At 40.9% G+C, this 18207-nt stretch overlaps 1 protein-coding gene across 1 annotated transcript in view; it reads left to right on the forward strand.

Moving 5' to 3' along the window:
- Positions 1-18207, forward strand: part of ctnnd2a (catenin (cadherin-associated protein), delta 2a) — a 251489-nt gene that overhangs the window by 169483 nt on the left and 63799 nt on the right. The window contains exon 15 of the mRNA XM_028569226.1: positions 10916-11102. Within this exon, the coding sequence (XP_028425027.1) occupies positions 10916-11102 (187 nt within the window). The remainder of the gene's footprint in view (positions 1-10915; positions 11103-18207) is intronic.

Consider the following 18207-nt stretch of genomic DNA (forward strand, 5'->3'; position numbering starts at 1 on the left):
TGACACCCATGCTCCATCCTCAACCTTTAGCCATCTAGCCATTAAGAGCCAGGCAGCCTTTTTGCATCAGTGAGTACACTATCATACTAGCTTTCTTACCACTCAGCTAAGTGGCAGTATTAAGGGTTGGTATGTGTTGTAGGGGAATGCAAGGACAAGTGGTGTCTGGCTGATTGTGGTGGGCTGGTGTGGGTCTCAAAAGTCTAGGGCTGATTTTTTTACCCCAGTCCAGCCCTGGTATAAGGTTGGAGTGAGACGTGAAATGCTGAGCAGAACCAGGAAGGATGGAAAGAAAGCAAGCTGTTATTTTCCTCAGACAAATTATTGATATTGCCGATGGTGAAATACAATTGGAAGAAAGAGAATGAGGAAGAGAGGGAAGAATGAACAACAAATGGGAGAACGGTGATTAGTAGGAAAGGATGAAATAGATGGGTAGGAGAACTGACTAAATGAGGGAAGGAAAGAAGATAGGAAGGGAAAGAAATAAGGAAGTTTTGTTTTTATTCCAGATAAAGACGCAAGAATGTGCACCAATTACAATTCACAGACAGCATTCACAGAGCATTTAGTGTTGACACTAAGCTATATGTGTCATTGATGGCAGTCACCAGACTTCGCCTATAGGGACATTCTGGCACCTTGAAGAATATCACCACAGTGCTGGAGAGACTAAGAGATTAAAAACACAGCTTGGAGATGGATGGCGTGTGTCTGTGTGCGGTCTGTAAGCAGTTTAACGAATGAATAAATTGCACTGCAAGTCATACTGCATAATTTTTTGAGCTCTGACTTTTATAAATAGTAATCTTGCACAAAAACACACATAAACACACACACACACACACACACACACACACACACACACACACACACAGTGAAATTCTATCTTCCCTCTCTCTGTTCCCTGACTCTTCCTGTCTTTGCCCTTCTCTGTCTTGCTCTCTCCTGCTGCTGGTGAAGTGAATCAGTGTCTACCCTGTTGTCTGTCTACTCTGGTGCTTAGCATTGAACTCTACATTTCAATTGCTTTCATGCCAGTACAACTATATTTTGAAGTCTATCTTCATTTGCCTTGTGGAACACCCTGCTGGAACTCTAATTCACCACTTGAAACTGTTGCGTAATTACTCTGTAATTCAACCTGGCATGTTTTAAGTGTTTTTTTCTTATATAATAATAGAGACAATGAGTACAATGATTTCAAATTACTTTTTATGCTGCATTGGCCATTGACACCCTTTAATTAAATGTGTCCATTTTGCCAAGAATTTGTGCACAGTAATACAATGCTTGTTCAGATTATTTTTCATTGTATTGGCATGAACCTTAGAAAATGACCTGTAACTACACACATGATATAAATGCCAAACTTAATGTTTACAGGTGAAAACCGGAGGTAGCTCTGCAGTTGTCTGGGAACCAGACAAATCTGCATGCTCATGTTTTCATATTCTATGCTGATATTCTAATAAAACCGTTATGTTAGTGCCCTATGACCAAAAGGCATTGCCATTGGCAAAAAGACTGGAGAATTAGTCCCCGGGGGACTGTGGCCGCCCACTGCTCTCATGCAGGCCTATAGGATGGGTTAAATGCAGACGACAAATTTCATGACAATAAAGGCACCTTTAACTTTAACCTTTATTGATGCCACACCACCACAGCTCATCTCTGCACACTGTTGTATGTTTACAACTGTCCGTCGCTCAGCGCTACGCCACATGTTTTGTTGCTCTAATTGTTTGTAGGTCTATCTATAGATCTATCCAATTGGGTTCAGAGGCTTTTTGGTCTATGCCCGTTGATAACGCCCCTTGGAAATCCAAAATAAACTGAGATGTTCAGCCTAATTTGTTTTTGTGATTTGGACATGATGTCAAGATAGTTCTGTAATACAATAGACAGACAAAAGTCAGATTAAAAACAGGTCTCCAAATACAGGGGATTACAGTTAGCTGATTTTGATGGTGGTTGTTTCTTCTTCTGGCCTCATTGCCTTGGTAGTAAAGCAGTTTCCAGCCTGCGCCAACTATTTCTACAATAATGGGTATGAGTTGGTTTGGCCACAGTTTTGAGAACACCAATGTGACCAATACATTTTCCATTAGGGGAGAATAATCTTGGTGGCGAAAAGTAGTTGAAAGGTCAATCATTGGTTGGACTGGCTAGAAAATGATGAAGTAACATTCTCCCCTCCTCTCCATCTAGAGTCCAAGTGCTGTTGGAGTGAACCTCTAAATGCTTTGGACTGTAGTTGTTAAAGGGGAGCCCCCAGATGAGTGTGTGAATGTGTAGAACCTCCTTTCTCAGGCCAGTGCTGTAAATACTATATCAATGTTTAAAAAAAAATGAAAGAGCATAATAAAAGACGTGTTGGCTCCTCTGCAGTGATATTCAGCAAGAAGGCATTGGCTCTGTTGCCAAATTACATTCCTCTCAGAGCTTGACCTTCCTTACTAATTTGTGGCTAAATGATTTGAAAGCAAGCAAATGGCAGTTGCTGAGGTTCATCAGGGGCAGTGGTGCATACTCAAATGACATCAATAGACACAATCCTCAACTGCTGCATGGACTCAAAACAAGTGGTTGTGCTAGAGTCATATCAAATCAGCCTCCTCATTACTGCCTCTGTGTTGTCAGCTTCGTCAAAGCACTTCCCTCTTCTCTGCGATTAAAGATTCTGTTTAGGTCTGTGGAAATGAAACAGGGCATACTTTTCTTTTTTTTCTTCTTTTTTTGGTGACCGGAAAAACCTTCCCTCAACAATTTACCCTATCTCCCTGTCGGTTCAGAAGTTTAAATATAGACGAGCTTCATTGGCTTCCCAGGTCTCAGTGTGCGGTAGTTAGAACGAAGTCAAGGCTTCCGGGCCTGTCAGTCAAAGTCTGGTCGATGCAGAGGCTTTGGGTGTCAATAGGAGATGCTATCCTTACTCATGGGCTCAACTTGAGGCAGTGAACCATGGCATAACCCTGCTGCAGCTGCTGCTGCCTGCTCTGAAATGCTTGTTTGGGATGAGAAACAACTGCTGAGGGAAAGCCATGTGTTCAAAATGTGGGCATTTGTGCAAATATCGTCAATGTATAACTGTTGTTTAATATATATATATATTTTTTAAACTGGAGACAAATGTACATTTTGCCTAATGTCTTAAATTGCTTATTGCTATTCTATGTATTGCAGAGCAATGTTTGCATGGAGAGAGACTTAAGTCCTAAACGCATCACAAAGCAGAACAAGTTTGGGTGTATTTAGTAGAGACCAACACTTTTTGCTTATGCAAGCAGCAACAAAGCAACATACTGTAGTGAAATAGTATTGCTGCCATCTTTTACTGGGAAATTATTTACTTTGCCTTCTGTTACTTTAAGGCATGAATCCCTGCTCTGTGTAGATGTCCAAATACCCATGTCTCTGCTACTGTTATAGTATTTGCTAAAGCTATTTTTATTCAAGCCATAGCTTGTAACCTTCTTTCAAAAAAGCTTGAGGATAGAGCTCCATCACAGTCATTATGGTGATACCTGTGGGGAAACAGGATGTCTTCACCAGGATTACTTTTTTGCTGCTGCTGCTGCTGCTGCTGCTGCTGCTGCTACTGTGCTGTAAAATTGTTAGTTGTCCTGCATTTTCACTGTGGGAGGCCCTGGTGGGAAAAAAAAAACAAAACAGTATAAGCAGTGACAATTTACCCACAATACAGACTTGACCTAGTCTAACAAATGTTTTTTTTTACAAACAGACTGCAGGATGGAAAGTTGTAGGTCCTTGGGGTCAAGTCAGCAATTGTTAACATGCTGTCACCTATAAATGTTATCCAAAATGTTATCCTTTCTTCTTTTTTCCTTCATAGAGTTTTGTAGACACAATAGCTATGTTATTTGTCATCTTTGGCTGTACTCATCACCAGGTTCTGACCCCGGGGCTAACTGAGTCGCACAGATGAAGACTGTTTAATAAAACATCGCCACTTGAATCCTAACAGGCCTCACTCTCCATTTACAAGTCACACTCTCATTTATTCATGAATTCATGCAATCATCTCCCCATTTCCCCAAACAACTCAGCTCCTAGGAAACTGTCCGTCAAGCATCTGAGGGGAACATGTCAGAGGAGGGAGAGAGTCGCACAGACACACACGCACGCACACTGACACACACACATGCACGCACGCACACTGACACACACACACACACACACACACACACACACACACACATACACACTCACACACACACAAAGGCTCCAGCTTGATGGCATGTGTCTGTTGGCCACCTGATGTTATACTCATAAGGGCCCTCATTTATCAACCTAACGTAGAAACCAGCGCAGATATGAGCGCAGAAATCATCTTACGACAGGCTTCACGTGGGATTCATGAAAAGTTCGTACAGGAAACACGTTTCATAAATGAGGGCCAAGGACACTGGGCTTAGCGAAGCATTACAGATCTATGTTTTCTAGAGCAGTGTGTGTGTGTGTGTGTGTGTGTGTGTGTGTGTGTGTCAACCTTGAATTTGGCCAATGTTAGACAGTGGCAGACACAATGGCCCTCATTTATGAAACGTGCGTACGACCTAAAACAGGCGTACGACGGGCGTACGCCGATTCCTACGCAAAGCTCGGCATTTATCAATTTCGACGTGAGCGTAGGCTGCGATCAAATCTCACGTCTGGTCTGAACTCGTGTACGCAAGTTCTCGAGTCAGTGTGGACTTGCGGTGCAGCATATAATCAGTTTAACAGGAGAAGCAGAAGTCATCAGTTGATCACATATCAGCAATGGCAGATCTGGCTCTTTTAGAAGACCTCTATGCGCCGGTCTGCAACATTGTTTTAGCCTGTGGGGTTCTGCACAACATCTCGCAGGAAAACACGGTGCCATAAATGTAGCGATGGAGCCAGATGACCCGATGCCCAGAGAGCAGTGTCCAGAACAGCCACCAACTGAGGGCTATATGAAGGAGACAGGATATTATTCCTCACTTTTAAAATGTAGCCTATAGTGTTATGTTTGGCAATGATATTCAATACAGGAAACATGACGATGCACAACATTTTTATTTATTCTTCAGGTTTTTGTTTCTCTTTCAAGTGAATGATTTATTTCTGCCATTGACCAAGTTATTTTGGCTTGTTTTTCCAGCCCCTCTGCTGTCAGGAGACAGGGTCCAGCACGGGGGGGCGGAGGACACGCGCTCTCCCTCAGCTGTTGCCTCGTTCCGACAAACACGAGTAAAATAAAAGACACTGCATAAACTCCGCTACCGTGTGTTTATTTAATTATAGGTACACCTACATGTAGGCCTAATAGATTGCAATAGAAGCCTGTATATTACTATTAGGACTATAGAAAATGTGTCAAGGATGTATAAATTAAATAGGCTAAACTTCAGCTGGAGTCCGATTTACTACGGCAACACTGTTGACCGCATCAGTGATCTCTTTTCATTCCGCATTCTTTCTACAGCCTTTAATACCAGTTTTCAGGCTGCCAAAAAGTACACACGTTAGTGCAAATGAACCGGAGATATCAGGGTTTCAATCTCCACCTCTGAAAAGTGTTGCTTCTCAGCCGGATTACGTCTCGCCATGTCGTAAATTGTAGGGGCGAGGCCTCAAAACCCAGAATATATTGGGGCGTGATATTTAAATGACGATCGTTTCCAGCCGCCGCATTTATCAATGTACGACCATTCTTACGCTCGGATTGGTGTGAACTTTTCATGAATCCCACGTGAAGCCTGTCGTAAGATGATTTCTGCGCTCATATCTGCGCTGGTTTCTACGTTAGGTTGATAAATGAGGGCCAATCATTTATGAAACGTGCCTACGACCTAAAACAGGCGTACGACGGGCGTACGCCGATTCCTACGCAAAGCTCGACATTTATCAATTTCGACGTGAGCGTAGGCTGCGATCAAATCTCACGTCTGGTCTGAACTCGTGTACGCAAGTTTCTGCGTCAGCGTGGCCTTGCAGTGCAGCATATAATCAGTTTAACAGGAGAAGGAGAAGTCATCAGTTGATCACTTGTCAGCAAAGGCAGATCTGGCTCTTTTAGAAGACCTCTATGAGCCGATACAATAGTGCACACGTACTCACACGTGCCACGGTGGAGCGCTCCATCGGATTGTTTAAGGGCAGATGGCTCGCATCAGTGGGGGGCCTATACACGGCAGAAAAAGTCTGCAACATTGTTTTAGCCTGTGGGGTTCTGCACAACATCTCTCAGGGAAACTGGGTGCCATAAATGTAGCGATGGAGCCAGATGACCCGATGCCCAGAGAGCAGTGTCCAGAACAGCCCCAACTGAAGGAGACAGGATATTATTATCCCTCGCTTTTAAAAGGTAGCCTATAGTGTTATGTTTGGCAATGATATTCATAGGCTACAGGAAACATGACGATGCACAACATTTTTATTTATCATTCATGTTTTTACTTCTATGTCGTGAACGATTTATTTCTGCCATTGACCGAGTTATTTCGGCTTGTTTTCCCAGCCCCTCTGCTGTCACGACAGGGTCGTGGTGGTGGTCCAGCACTGGGGGGCGGAGGACACGCGCTCTCCCTCAGCTGTTGTCTCGTTCTGACTCATGAAAAAAAACACGAGTAAAATAACACTGCATAAACTCCGCTACCGTGTGTTTATTTAAATATAGGTACACCATGTAGGCCTAAGAGATTGCAATAAGCCTGTATATTACTATTAGGACTATAGAAAATGCGTCAAGGATGTATAAATTAAATAGGCTAAACTTCAGCTGGTGTCCGATTTACTACGGCAACACTTTTGACCGCATCAGTGATCTCTTTCCATTCCGCATTCTTTCTACAGCCTTTAATAACAGTTTTCAGGCTGCCAAATAGTACACACGTTAGTGCAAATGAACCAAGGATATCAGGGTTTCAAGCTCCACCTCTGAAAAGTTCCGCTTCTCAGCCGGATTACGTCTCGCCATGTCGTAAATTGTAGGGGCGAGGCCTCAAAACCCAGAATATATTGGGGCGTGATATTTAAATGACGATCGTTTCCAGCCGCCGCATTTATCAATGGACGACCATTCTCACGCTCTGATTGGTGTGATACGAACGTTTCATGAATCCCACGTGAAGCCTGTCGTAAGACGATTTCTGCGCTCATATCTGCGCTGGTTTCTACGTTAGGTTGATAAATGAGGGCCAATGTCCTTGCCCCACAAAACAGTGGAATCTATTCCTTCATGTCTCCTTCTGCTCAATCTTTGTCCCCATCTCTGTCTGCAAAAAAACAAACATTAACATCATAACACCACCCTCTCACATCCTCAGTGTGTGCTGTTTTCCCATGTGTTTTAAATCTTGTATGAAGCCCAAGAAAGGCAGATGAGTGCCTTTTTTACGAGCCAGCAGACAGGTTATTGTCATCAGAGACAAGACTTTTTTTTAACATGATTGCAATCACACACAGACTCATCTTGAGAAATAGGCCAACACAGGAAGAAAGAGAGAAACCGAGAGAAAGACAGAAAGGGATGTTTGAAAGCACAAAGGTTTATAAGTGAAGTGTTTTGCCCAATATGTGCGCCACCGAGTGTATGTCTGTGTATGTTTGTGGATGTTTGAGCTTTTGCCTAGGTTTGAAAAGAGTCCATGAAAGGAGAGAGAAACAAAATGAAAGTGAAAGCAAATGTTGCCTTGATGCTCCCACACACACAAACACACGCAAGCACACACATACAGCCCTTAGTGTGAGCACTTGATTGCTGCCAAACAGCATGCAAGGTCATCGCCTTATTATCACCCTCCTCTTCTTGTCCTCTCACGCTCTCTCTCTCACACACACACACACACACACACACACACACACACACACACACACACACACACACACACACACACACATTGTCGCCCTTCTTTTTCTCTTTTCAACTTTCACCACACTTTCCCAACACTTTCAGTTTTACACTTGGTTAGACTTGTTTTTTTCTCCTACATTTAGATATTCTTCTCTCCCTTTTTGACTACCATTCATTTTCTCTGCCTCTGGATTCCTCTTTTACAGTTTTTCTCACATTTGTACATGTACAATTGTGCATGTTTACCTTCCACATAAGAGTTACCCGTAAAAAGTGGAGCTATCTTGGATATTTATACATTTATTTGAGGATAACAACTTCAATTAGCCTCTCTGCTCATTAACATTTCATTGTGTTATTTCTGTAGTCTGTCAATTCTGTCATTCCCATCTTGTTTGGTAACCTTTTTGTTCCTCCCTCTGTGACATCTGCTATTCTTTAAAGTTATTCCCTCTTTCTCATTGTTTTCTCCATCTTTTTCTTGGCCTAACTTTCCTCCCATCCCTTTGTGTGTCATTTGTAGATTGTCATTATGACTGACACCAGTGCAGTATACTGTAAGGCATCAAGACGGGCGTTGCTGTTGGCTACGCAAAACTGGCTGCTAGTCAACACCCAGTGCCTCCATGACAGACAGTGTACAGTGTTTCTGTGAAGTGAGGCTTAATTCATATCCGTTATTAGTTACACAATCTCTCCTGGCCCTTTTCTTCATCTCCATCTTCTTAGTGGAATACATTTTCTTTTGTTTCTTCGATATGCCTGACTTAAATTGAGCAATTTCTGTAGTATTATATTCATTGTACGCTGCAGGTATTTTTTAATACTTTGTTGATTTGTCACTAAAACAAAAATTCAATTTTATTTGCCCCTTTACATAGGCAGGTCAGAGGTCAGGTTTAGTTAACAAAGCAGCCTCGCTGGAGCTTTTGGGAATTCGGTGTCTTGCTCAACTTCCGTATTGCTGTCGTTTCAGATGTCAGACAATATTTATAATCTCTGCTGTGCACTTCCCTGCCATCCTTATGTTTAATTTACATTCACATCTACAAGAAATTTGATTGTGCACGTTGTACTGTGGAATAAACAGAACATCGTTCAGCCAGCTGACAGCTTCTGTGGACCCGGTAAATTGCGTACAAATCACACAGTGTCTCTAGAGTTGTGACCATCTCCTATTTGTGTGGTAACTGTGCAAATGAATGACATCTGTCATCAGGGACCTGCGTCATCTGGAGTCTGACAACAAATACGTGAGAGATGGTGACGTTCAATGCAGCGACCTTTTATAGTTTGTCATATAAAAAACGTGTTGCATGCCTCCTCCGTCATCTCAATCTGTTGCTGTCTCCCTGACCCATCGCTCAGCTCCTCCAGCTCTCTTTCCCTCTCATTTGTTTCTAATTCTTTGTCTTTCATCTCTGACACCCTCTGTTTCCCACATTAACGTTATTGTTTGTTTGTTTGTTACTATATCTACTGTATCTCTTGCTCGATCAGTGGAAGAATTGTGTGTGTGTGTGTGTGTGTGTGTGTGTGTGTGTGTGTGTGTGTGTGTGTGTTACAGCTGACCAACAAGGCTAGTGCTTCTGGCATCTGGTATTCCATCTGACAAGAAGAAGGAAAGTGTGCGTGTGTGTGTGTGTGTGTGTGTGTGTGTGTGTGTGTGTGTGTGTGTGTGTGTGTGTGTGTGTGTGTGTGTGTGTGTGTGTGTGTGTGTGTGTGTGTGTGTACCCATACTGTAAGTGTTACTGTAGCATTCATGGGGGTTTGTTAGTGTACAGTACTTTTGTCCTTGCAGGTGATGAAAGTTTCCTTGTGTACATACAAACTTGCAAGTTTCTCTGCCAACTTGTGGATGTGTGCATACATCGACTGTATATCTCTGCATATGCTTAGGGTGTGTGCGTGTGTGTGTGTGTATGTGTGTATATGTGTGTGCATGTGTGTTCTCCACCGTACAGTGTGTGATAAATGATGCATTGGTTGGACAGTTGGCTTTCCTCCTGGAATGAAAAACTAATTAATTTCCTGAGATATCACAAGTATCAGGTAGATTGTAGAGTTGGATTCCAGAACTAAAGAAGGGGTGGCATTCTCAAAAGGCATAATTTTGAGTAATGTTTGTCCCGCATAGCTAGTCCTAAAATACCTCCACACTTTATTTGTGATGTTCCAGTGCAACAGAAAGGTCTGGTTGAGATCAGTATCATTATGCAGAAGGGTCATTTGTGTTTCAGTGCAGCAGATTAGATTGCGCAGATATATGCAGAAGGTTAAAAAAAAGTCTTTGGGTTGTTTTGATTTCTTAAACCTGAAATCAGAAGAACGGCGCTTAAACTGCTCTGACCTTACAAAATATAACCAAATGTATTTCCTGTGACATCACTGAGAGATTAATGGAACCATTTGCTTTGAAATTTCTCAAAATATAAGATTATGAATGTCATGGAAAGTTGACAGAGGGAATAAAGAGGAGAAAAAGCAAATTGATAAAAGAGCGCTGTCCTCACTTAGATGTGCTCAGAGCACACAGAGTTGACAGGAGCCTTAACAGAAAGATTGTTAAGGAATGAATCACACTGCACTGTAGCAAAAGAAAAGAGAGACATCTATCTTGTAGTTCAGCTAAATTTGTTTAACTGATTTTCAATGAGGAACACAAACCTATCAAATCATCATCATTCATATCGTATACATTATTTAACATAGTCATAAAATGAAGCAGCATTCTGGTTTACCTACATCATTAGCCATTGCAGCCAGGATGTTCAAAATGTTACACAGCAGAAATTCTGAGTTGGTGATTTTTAGTACATGCTGTATGTTTTTGTTATGAGTTTACATGCTTAATAGTTATGTTGCCAGAACAAACAAAGATTATATGCTTTTATTCTTTATGAAAAACTTTATTTGGAAAAAGTTTGTTGTATTTTTTTTCATTATTGCAAATAGCAGACACGTGCATTTCAATGTGCCATTAATTACTTTGTTTTCTCTATAAAACTTGCTTACAAAAAATGCTAAAATAAACTACTTTGTTAATGTGTTTTTCTTTCTGCGTGTGTGCAGGTGTGCTGTGGAACCTGTCATCGTGTGATGCTCTGAAGATGCCAATCATCCAGGACGCCCTGGCCGTTCTGACCAATAGCGTCATCATACCCCACTCTAACTGGGACTCCTCCCCCAATCACCATGACGACCGCAAGCTCCATCTTCATACCTCCCAGGTGCTGCGCAATGCTACAGGCTGCCTCAGGTAAAAGCAAAACATGCACACACACACACACACACACACACACACAATTCTGTCAGTCATATGCACTTTTTTTCTTCCTCTCTCTTCTTTAATCTTACTGTCATTTATAAGAATACAACAGAGTGACATAAACACACACTGAATGTGTTTCCACTTTCTTTGTGTTCTTGTTTCTTTGTTGCTGAGATTTACCGTAATGAGACCATTTTATTGTGTGTGTGAATGGATGTTGCCTCTTTGGAATGTTCACTGCTGTGTAATTAGAGATGCATATATTCACAAACTATAAACACTGCTCTGTGCACAGTTTCTCTCTGCTTCTCACTCATTTACTCTCTCTCTCTCGCTCTCTCTCTCACTCACTCACACACACACGCACACACACACACACACACACACACACACACACACACACACACACACACACACACACTAACTTGTGCTGGTAACCATAGCAACAACTCCTCCAATTGTATGAGTCCTTTGTGTGTCAAGACTTTCTTTTTGGTGCATTGTGCTGATGATCTATGCTCCTTAGTTGTTAAAGCTTGAAATATTGAAGGACAACGTACAGTTTTGTATTCTCAGTTACTTTATTTAACTTGTCAGAAGTCGGAGAAGTTCAAGCATCACTGATCAACTATGCACAGTTGAATTCATCAAATGGAAAGTATTACAGTGCCATTACAATAGGCCAGTCTTAGCAGTCAGGCATTTGATTTAGTTTTAGTGTTAGTGTGTCCATCTCTTACTTTACGTAACACAATTGCTCATGCTACATACAGCTACTCCTCATTTTCTTTCAGCCATCTTGCAGTGAAACTACTAATTTGAATTGGCATGCTTAACTCAAAAGATTGCAGTTGTTTGACTTTTCAATCTTGGAAAGTTCAATCTTTGTACATAACAAAATCCCCTGCACAAACACACTACTATAGTTGTGATTTTAAACTTTGGCTGCGTGTATTTCACTTGTCTGTCCTTAGAACAGAAAAGGAGCTCTGGCTCTTGAGTCCATACAACAACTTGTGTTCGTCTATGTACACACACTCTCACACCAACTCCACAGAGGGCTGAAACGGTTTAGAAAAAAAACTCCATGTCCACTTGGCTGTCTCTCTTTGAGCTGTGTACTCAATCAACCACCAGCAGCCTCTGGATTAAACCTCACCTCGCTCGCTTTGCAGGGCTTCTCTCAAGCTGTTTGGAATGCTTATCTCCAGCTATTGAATGTCTCTCAAACACATTTCAAAGCCATTCGGAAGACGTTACAAACAGGTTTTTGTATGCATTCATTGTGTGCGTAAGGTGCTACATTGTGTTTATGCAATCAACATACCAAAGCAAAGGCTCCAGTTGCTCTGGTAATTGTTCCATTTGTTATCACTTTGAATATCAATACCCGCTTGCATATATGTGGTTTTCCCAAATATCCAAAACGTGTGATTATAAATATTTGCAAGCTTTTAGTTGTGAATGCTCTTTAGTCAGATTTCCCTGACTGCTGCCTGCCAGTCAGTGGGAGACACAGAGCCTTTTTTTCTTTAAAGGCATTTATCTGTATTCAACTATTTAAACAGTACAAATATCGTAAACATTATAGCAACATAGCTCTTGTACTTCTGTATTTCTGCAGTACCTCAGAGAACCTACCGTATTGTGAAGTACACCACTTTGATATCTATACTAAATTTTAACCGCAGCTTGCAGTGCCAGGTGTATTGCTTGCATGCAATTAAATAAGTGTTTGGAAGGTAAAATCCAGTGTATTTTTTTGTTATAAACCTCTCCGGCTTTTGTTTCTCAGCATTCTAATGGAACAGCACAGGAACTGCCATGGGGGCCTGTGGTACAGGACAATGATTATATGCAATAACTCAATATCGCAAAAAACCTGTACAAATCTAATCCAGTCCACTAATAGCTTTTCATTTGCAATAAGTATTACATTGGGGAAAGTTGTAATGTTGTTTTCTACTGGGGGGAGTCAGAGTTGGAGCAGTGCTGATATAGCTATATTTTGTAGGCTGATTTGCAGTCTTGCATTTGCATTTGGGTTGTATTATATTGTTAACTGTAAGGAATATTGGCAACCATTTAAATGCATGAGAAAAATTATGGTGTATATAACAATATATAGGTGATTGTGATTATGATGTTATTCGTCTGTGTAATATACTGTATCTATAAAATGTATTCTCATTTGCAGTTATATACTTAAGCTACAATATTTGAGAATGTGAAATAAACACATAATTGAATTGTCTTGTCTATGGCCAAATTAGCTGAAGTTTTTCTTCAGTATGTGTTGGCACGTACATATGGTGCATGTCTAAGACTTAGTCATACCTACAGTAAGTATTTGCCACCTTTTGGCAATTGCTAAGTGTCAGCCATGACACTAGAAAAGAGGAGGGGCGACCTCTAGCTCATCCAGTAAGAGCGTGCGCCCCATGTAGGCTGAGGCCTTTTCAGCGGCCAGGGTTCGAATCTGACCTGCAGACCTTTGCTGCGTGTCTCTCTCCCACCATTCCTGTCTGTCTATCCTGATTAGTTCACCTAAAATCACAAGATAACACACTTTTACCATCTACGCTCTCTTGGTATGATGAACACTAGAAAGAGCTTCCTTTTGAGCTCCTTGAGCTTTTAATTATTTGCATGTCACAAACTAAACTCACCTCCATTGCGTTGCCAAGTCTCATATTACTTAAAACTCTTGAAATAAAATCTATTTCACCATCTGGATGGCTAATGTACCAGTAGGGGTACATGGAAAATATGTTGTTTCTTATTTGAACAAATGGATTATTTAAAAGTAATGTTTTTCAATGTCGTGCAAGAGAAGCATTTGTGATGTTTCTTTTAGTTGTTTGTTTGTCCCGAAAGCAATATATATATTACCCTCAACTTTAAAGACTAAGTTATCAGTTTTGTGTATGTGTGTGCATGTGCATGTGTGTGTGTGTGTGTGTGTGTGTGTGTGTGTGTGTGTGTGTGTGTGTGTGTGTGTGTGTTTGTGTGTGTGTGTACTGTACCTCTGAAGATGCAGGGGAAAGACAAATGATGCTGTCAGTGCACTGCTCCGCACTGTGAAGCTACAGAGAAGGAGAAGGGGGACAGGAGAGTAGAGGAGAAGAAGGCCACACGTTGGAAAGATTAGAACAGAGAGAATGTAGGAGTGGTGAACAATGAGAAGTACAGACTAACAGGATCTGAAAGAAGGGAGCTGAGACACAGAGAGTAATGGAGGTGTTTCTGCTGCTCGCCAGGGTTGTTTTCTATCTCGCTGTCTGTTCTGGGGGGTTAAAGTGATACAAAGCCACGATGTTAAGGTCCCAGTGTAGCTCAGCTCAATTTCAGACCTCTCACCTCTCTCATTATCCCTTCGCTGTGTGCGTTTGTGTGTCTGTGTAATGCATGAGAGTGTGTACACGCCTTTGCATACACTGGTGTCTAGTTGTTTGTGTGTGTGTTTTAGTGTTTATGTACTGTATGTGAACAAGTTATATGTGCATGTCTGAATGCACATGCGAGTACACACACATTTGTGCACATACAACCACTCACAAGCTCCTCCCTATTCACGCACACGCACACACACACACACACACACACACACAAACACACACGCACACACGCACACACACACACACACACACACACACACACACACACACACACACACACACACACGTACTGTACGTGTTATCAGGCCAGACACAAGGTCTCCTATGAAGGGGTTTCCATATCCTCCATTCAGGGGCTGTTTGCCTCCCTGCAGGTTGTTGGTTTATAGCCAATCTGGAGAAAACCTGCTGCCTCCATGCTATACACACTGGTTTTGTGTGTGTGTTTCAGTACTTGCCATGATCACACACTCATGAACACTTTAATTTTGTTTTCTTTCAAACACCCACAGTTGTGATAGAGCAGTCGAATGAGTTATTAGATGAATCAAGAATAAGGAGTGTGTGGTCACGAATGACTTTGTTTCCATATTTTAGTGATATTAATTGGTTTGTATTCATGTATGCTCCATCTGGTGATGATCCTCTGCTGCCTGTGCCCCCCTCACACACACACAAACACAAACACAAACGCACATGGTCAGACACTTGTGCAGAGCTACCACACACCAGCTGTTTGAGACAAAGTCACTCAGTGGTCATTTGTTCCTTGAGCAACATTAGAGAGCCATCTGTCTGAGATTCCCTCATGTTCACATCTTTCCTGTACATGTTGCATGAATCCCCAAACAACTCAAACTGCAGAGAAGTGACTAACGTCTGATTTGATCAGTGACTCTCAACTCATTTCCTGAGGTACACTGTTGCAGCCTGTAAAGGAAAATCAATGTTAAATGAAAACTGTATAACCGGTCTAGTATCTTTTAAATGTTATAATTGGTGAAAAACAAGGTCAACTTGCCAAGCCAGCTTCTGCAGATAGCAGGAAGCTTGTTAGTGAACTTGTTCTCACTTATGTGGGGATGCTACTTTTCACAAATTATTAATGTGTCCTTAATCATTGTACCATTTATGATGTTTTTACTGTGATCATATATACTTTGTGCACTTTTTGCATTAACAGTACCACAGTAATTACAGTGAAACATTCTCCTTTTTGTAATGTAATTGTAGTTGCAATAGTAGACGCTTTGTGTACACTGATTACATTTCAAATCAAATGGAAAGTGCATACAGTAGATAACAGGTTTGCCAAGAGACTACTAGGCATATAGAAACCAGAGCAATGCCAATTATATTTTAGTTTTTGGTGCAATGGACCAGATTAATCAATCAAAAGAAATAGTTTGTAGCCTAAAGGTTTGATGATACAATGTTTGACAGGTTGCTGGGTGATAACTGAAAAAAGTAGGTGGGTGTTGACATGCTATCCATTAAGGAAGGTACTTAACGTTGATAAAAGTGGACAAATTATGCAAAGAGGCTAAAGGAAAATGTATGCACTGTGTCTGGGAGTATGACAAAATTCAAACATTCTGGAGGGAGGTGATCAATAAAACCATGTTCATTTTGTCTGTGAACATTCCAGTGGACCCTAAGATGATGTTGCTGCACCTGTATCCAACAAATCTGAATCTGAAACCCCAAGAATATAAATGTATTGATTTTGCTATACTACAGGCAAAAAGGACTATTGCTCTCATCAGGAAGAAAATAGAGGCACCTTCAATTGGTGCTTGGATCAAGAATAAAGAACAATGTATGTCCATGGAGCGATTAACATATATATATATATAAAAAAAAAAACTTGATGGCGTTTGAGAAAATCTAGATACAATTTGACCAGTTTATTAAAAGAAAAGGAGACATAGGGAAGCCTCTACAGAGGTTAAATGTGTAACAGGAAACCTAAAATTCAATAAGTGGTGAACCCCACTCAGTTTCTTCATTCCCTAATTTTTTTTATTTGTTTAAAACATCTTTTTGTGTTTATGTACTTCTAATGATGCCGGCCCAGCGGCACTTTAATAAATATTTAATTAGTTTTTAATGTTTTTCCCAGAAAGAGGGCTCATACCACAACACTGCCAACATTTCCAATATACTAAAGACAGAAATTATTGAATGTTACCATTTAATGCCAAAAGTAGCCATTACTAGGATAACTAGACAATGTATTTTTCAAAACATTTATGATGTAAAGTCGGGAAATGGCCTGCTCTTAAGCACTAGAACCAATGGCACTTTCCTGTTGCTTAACTGCACCTAATAACAACTTTTAAATTCTGAATGGGATGCTTAATTAAGTTCTGTGTCTTTTTGTTCAATAGGTAATTATTTAATGAGGCAGTCTAATGAGTCAGACTGAATTAATGAGGAGTGACATCAGATAGGATTCAGTGTAAGCCTGTAATGGACTCGTTAAATTGTAGAGATTACCAGTTAAATTTAAGGACATTCACAAACACCGTCATTCACATACACACACAAACACACATACACAGAAGTAAAACCAGCACGTAGGTGCACATGTGCCCTCTCTCGGCAAAGTGTTTTTAGAGTCCATGCACAGACACATTGCTTAAAATGTCACGTTCCATTCTCATCCTTCATCTTCTTATGAAATATGCCATCTGATCTGCTCTCTCTCTCTCTCTCTCTCTCTCCTTCTCTCTCTCTCTGAGCGATAACCATATGCTCAGATTATGTTACCAGGGTCCATAAATCCCATATGTCAGAGTGAGGAAGCTGACTCAAACAAACAAGCTAGCATTATCTAAATATTCCGTGATGCAACACAGCAAGACGTGAAAATGCCAGAGGAAACATTACACCCAGAAAACAAAAGTTAGCAGGCTATGTTCTGCATACAAAATCCTAGCCTTGCTGTGTTTGTCAGTAACTAGCACAGAAGGAAAGGCGTGTTGCAGGAAGGCACAATATTTCATGCTTCATTACAGAACCACTAGACTAACAAGCACATGTGCACAGGCAGCCAGCACACACACACACACACACACACACACACACACACACACACACACACACTGATGCACAGACATAGGTATGTTCACACTCTTTCTTACATTTACACAAACACACACACAGCAATGTTTTCTCTATGGGACAGCTGTGTACAGGCCTTTGCAGAGCAGTGTAGTGGCAGCCAAATTAGTTAAAGGCATGACATAGTACAATACCATTTCTAGGTATTTAAAAGATTGCACAGCAATTTGCATGGAATTTTTTATTTACTGATAATGCATATACTTTATCGCTTTCTTTTATTTTATTCTGTATATGCCATATCATTTTTATTATCTTGCTGCATAGAAGCATACAGAATAGCTTTCTACTTAAAAAAAACATCAATAGATTCCATTGTGACCTGTCAATGTGACCATTGTTGTTTAGCAAGACCATGGATGAATTCAGTTAACAAATTAAACCTTTCATACACCTGATTGAATTAATGCACCACTCACAGGGCTATTGTTGGTCTGTGTTTATAATTTTTAGCCTGGAAAAAAACATGTGGTTTTTGTGGAAATGTCAAAACTAAAACTATTCATATCTTTTATTTTTCATGTACGTGTTGATTACATATTGTGCAAGAAATAGGACATGCAGTTGCA

This window comes from Perca flavescens, chromosome 22 (genome assembly GCF_004354835.1).
Source record: "Perca flavescens isolate YP-PL-M2 chromosome 22, PFLA_1.0, whole genome shotgun sequence".
Lineage (NCBI taxonomy): Eukaryota > Metazoa > Chordata > Actinopteri > Perciformes > Percidae > Perca > Perca flavescens.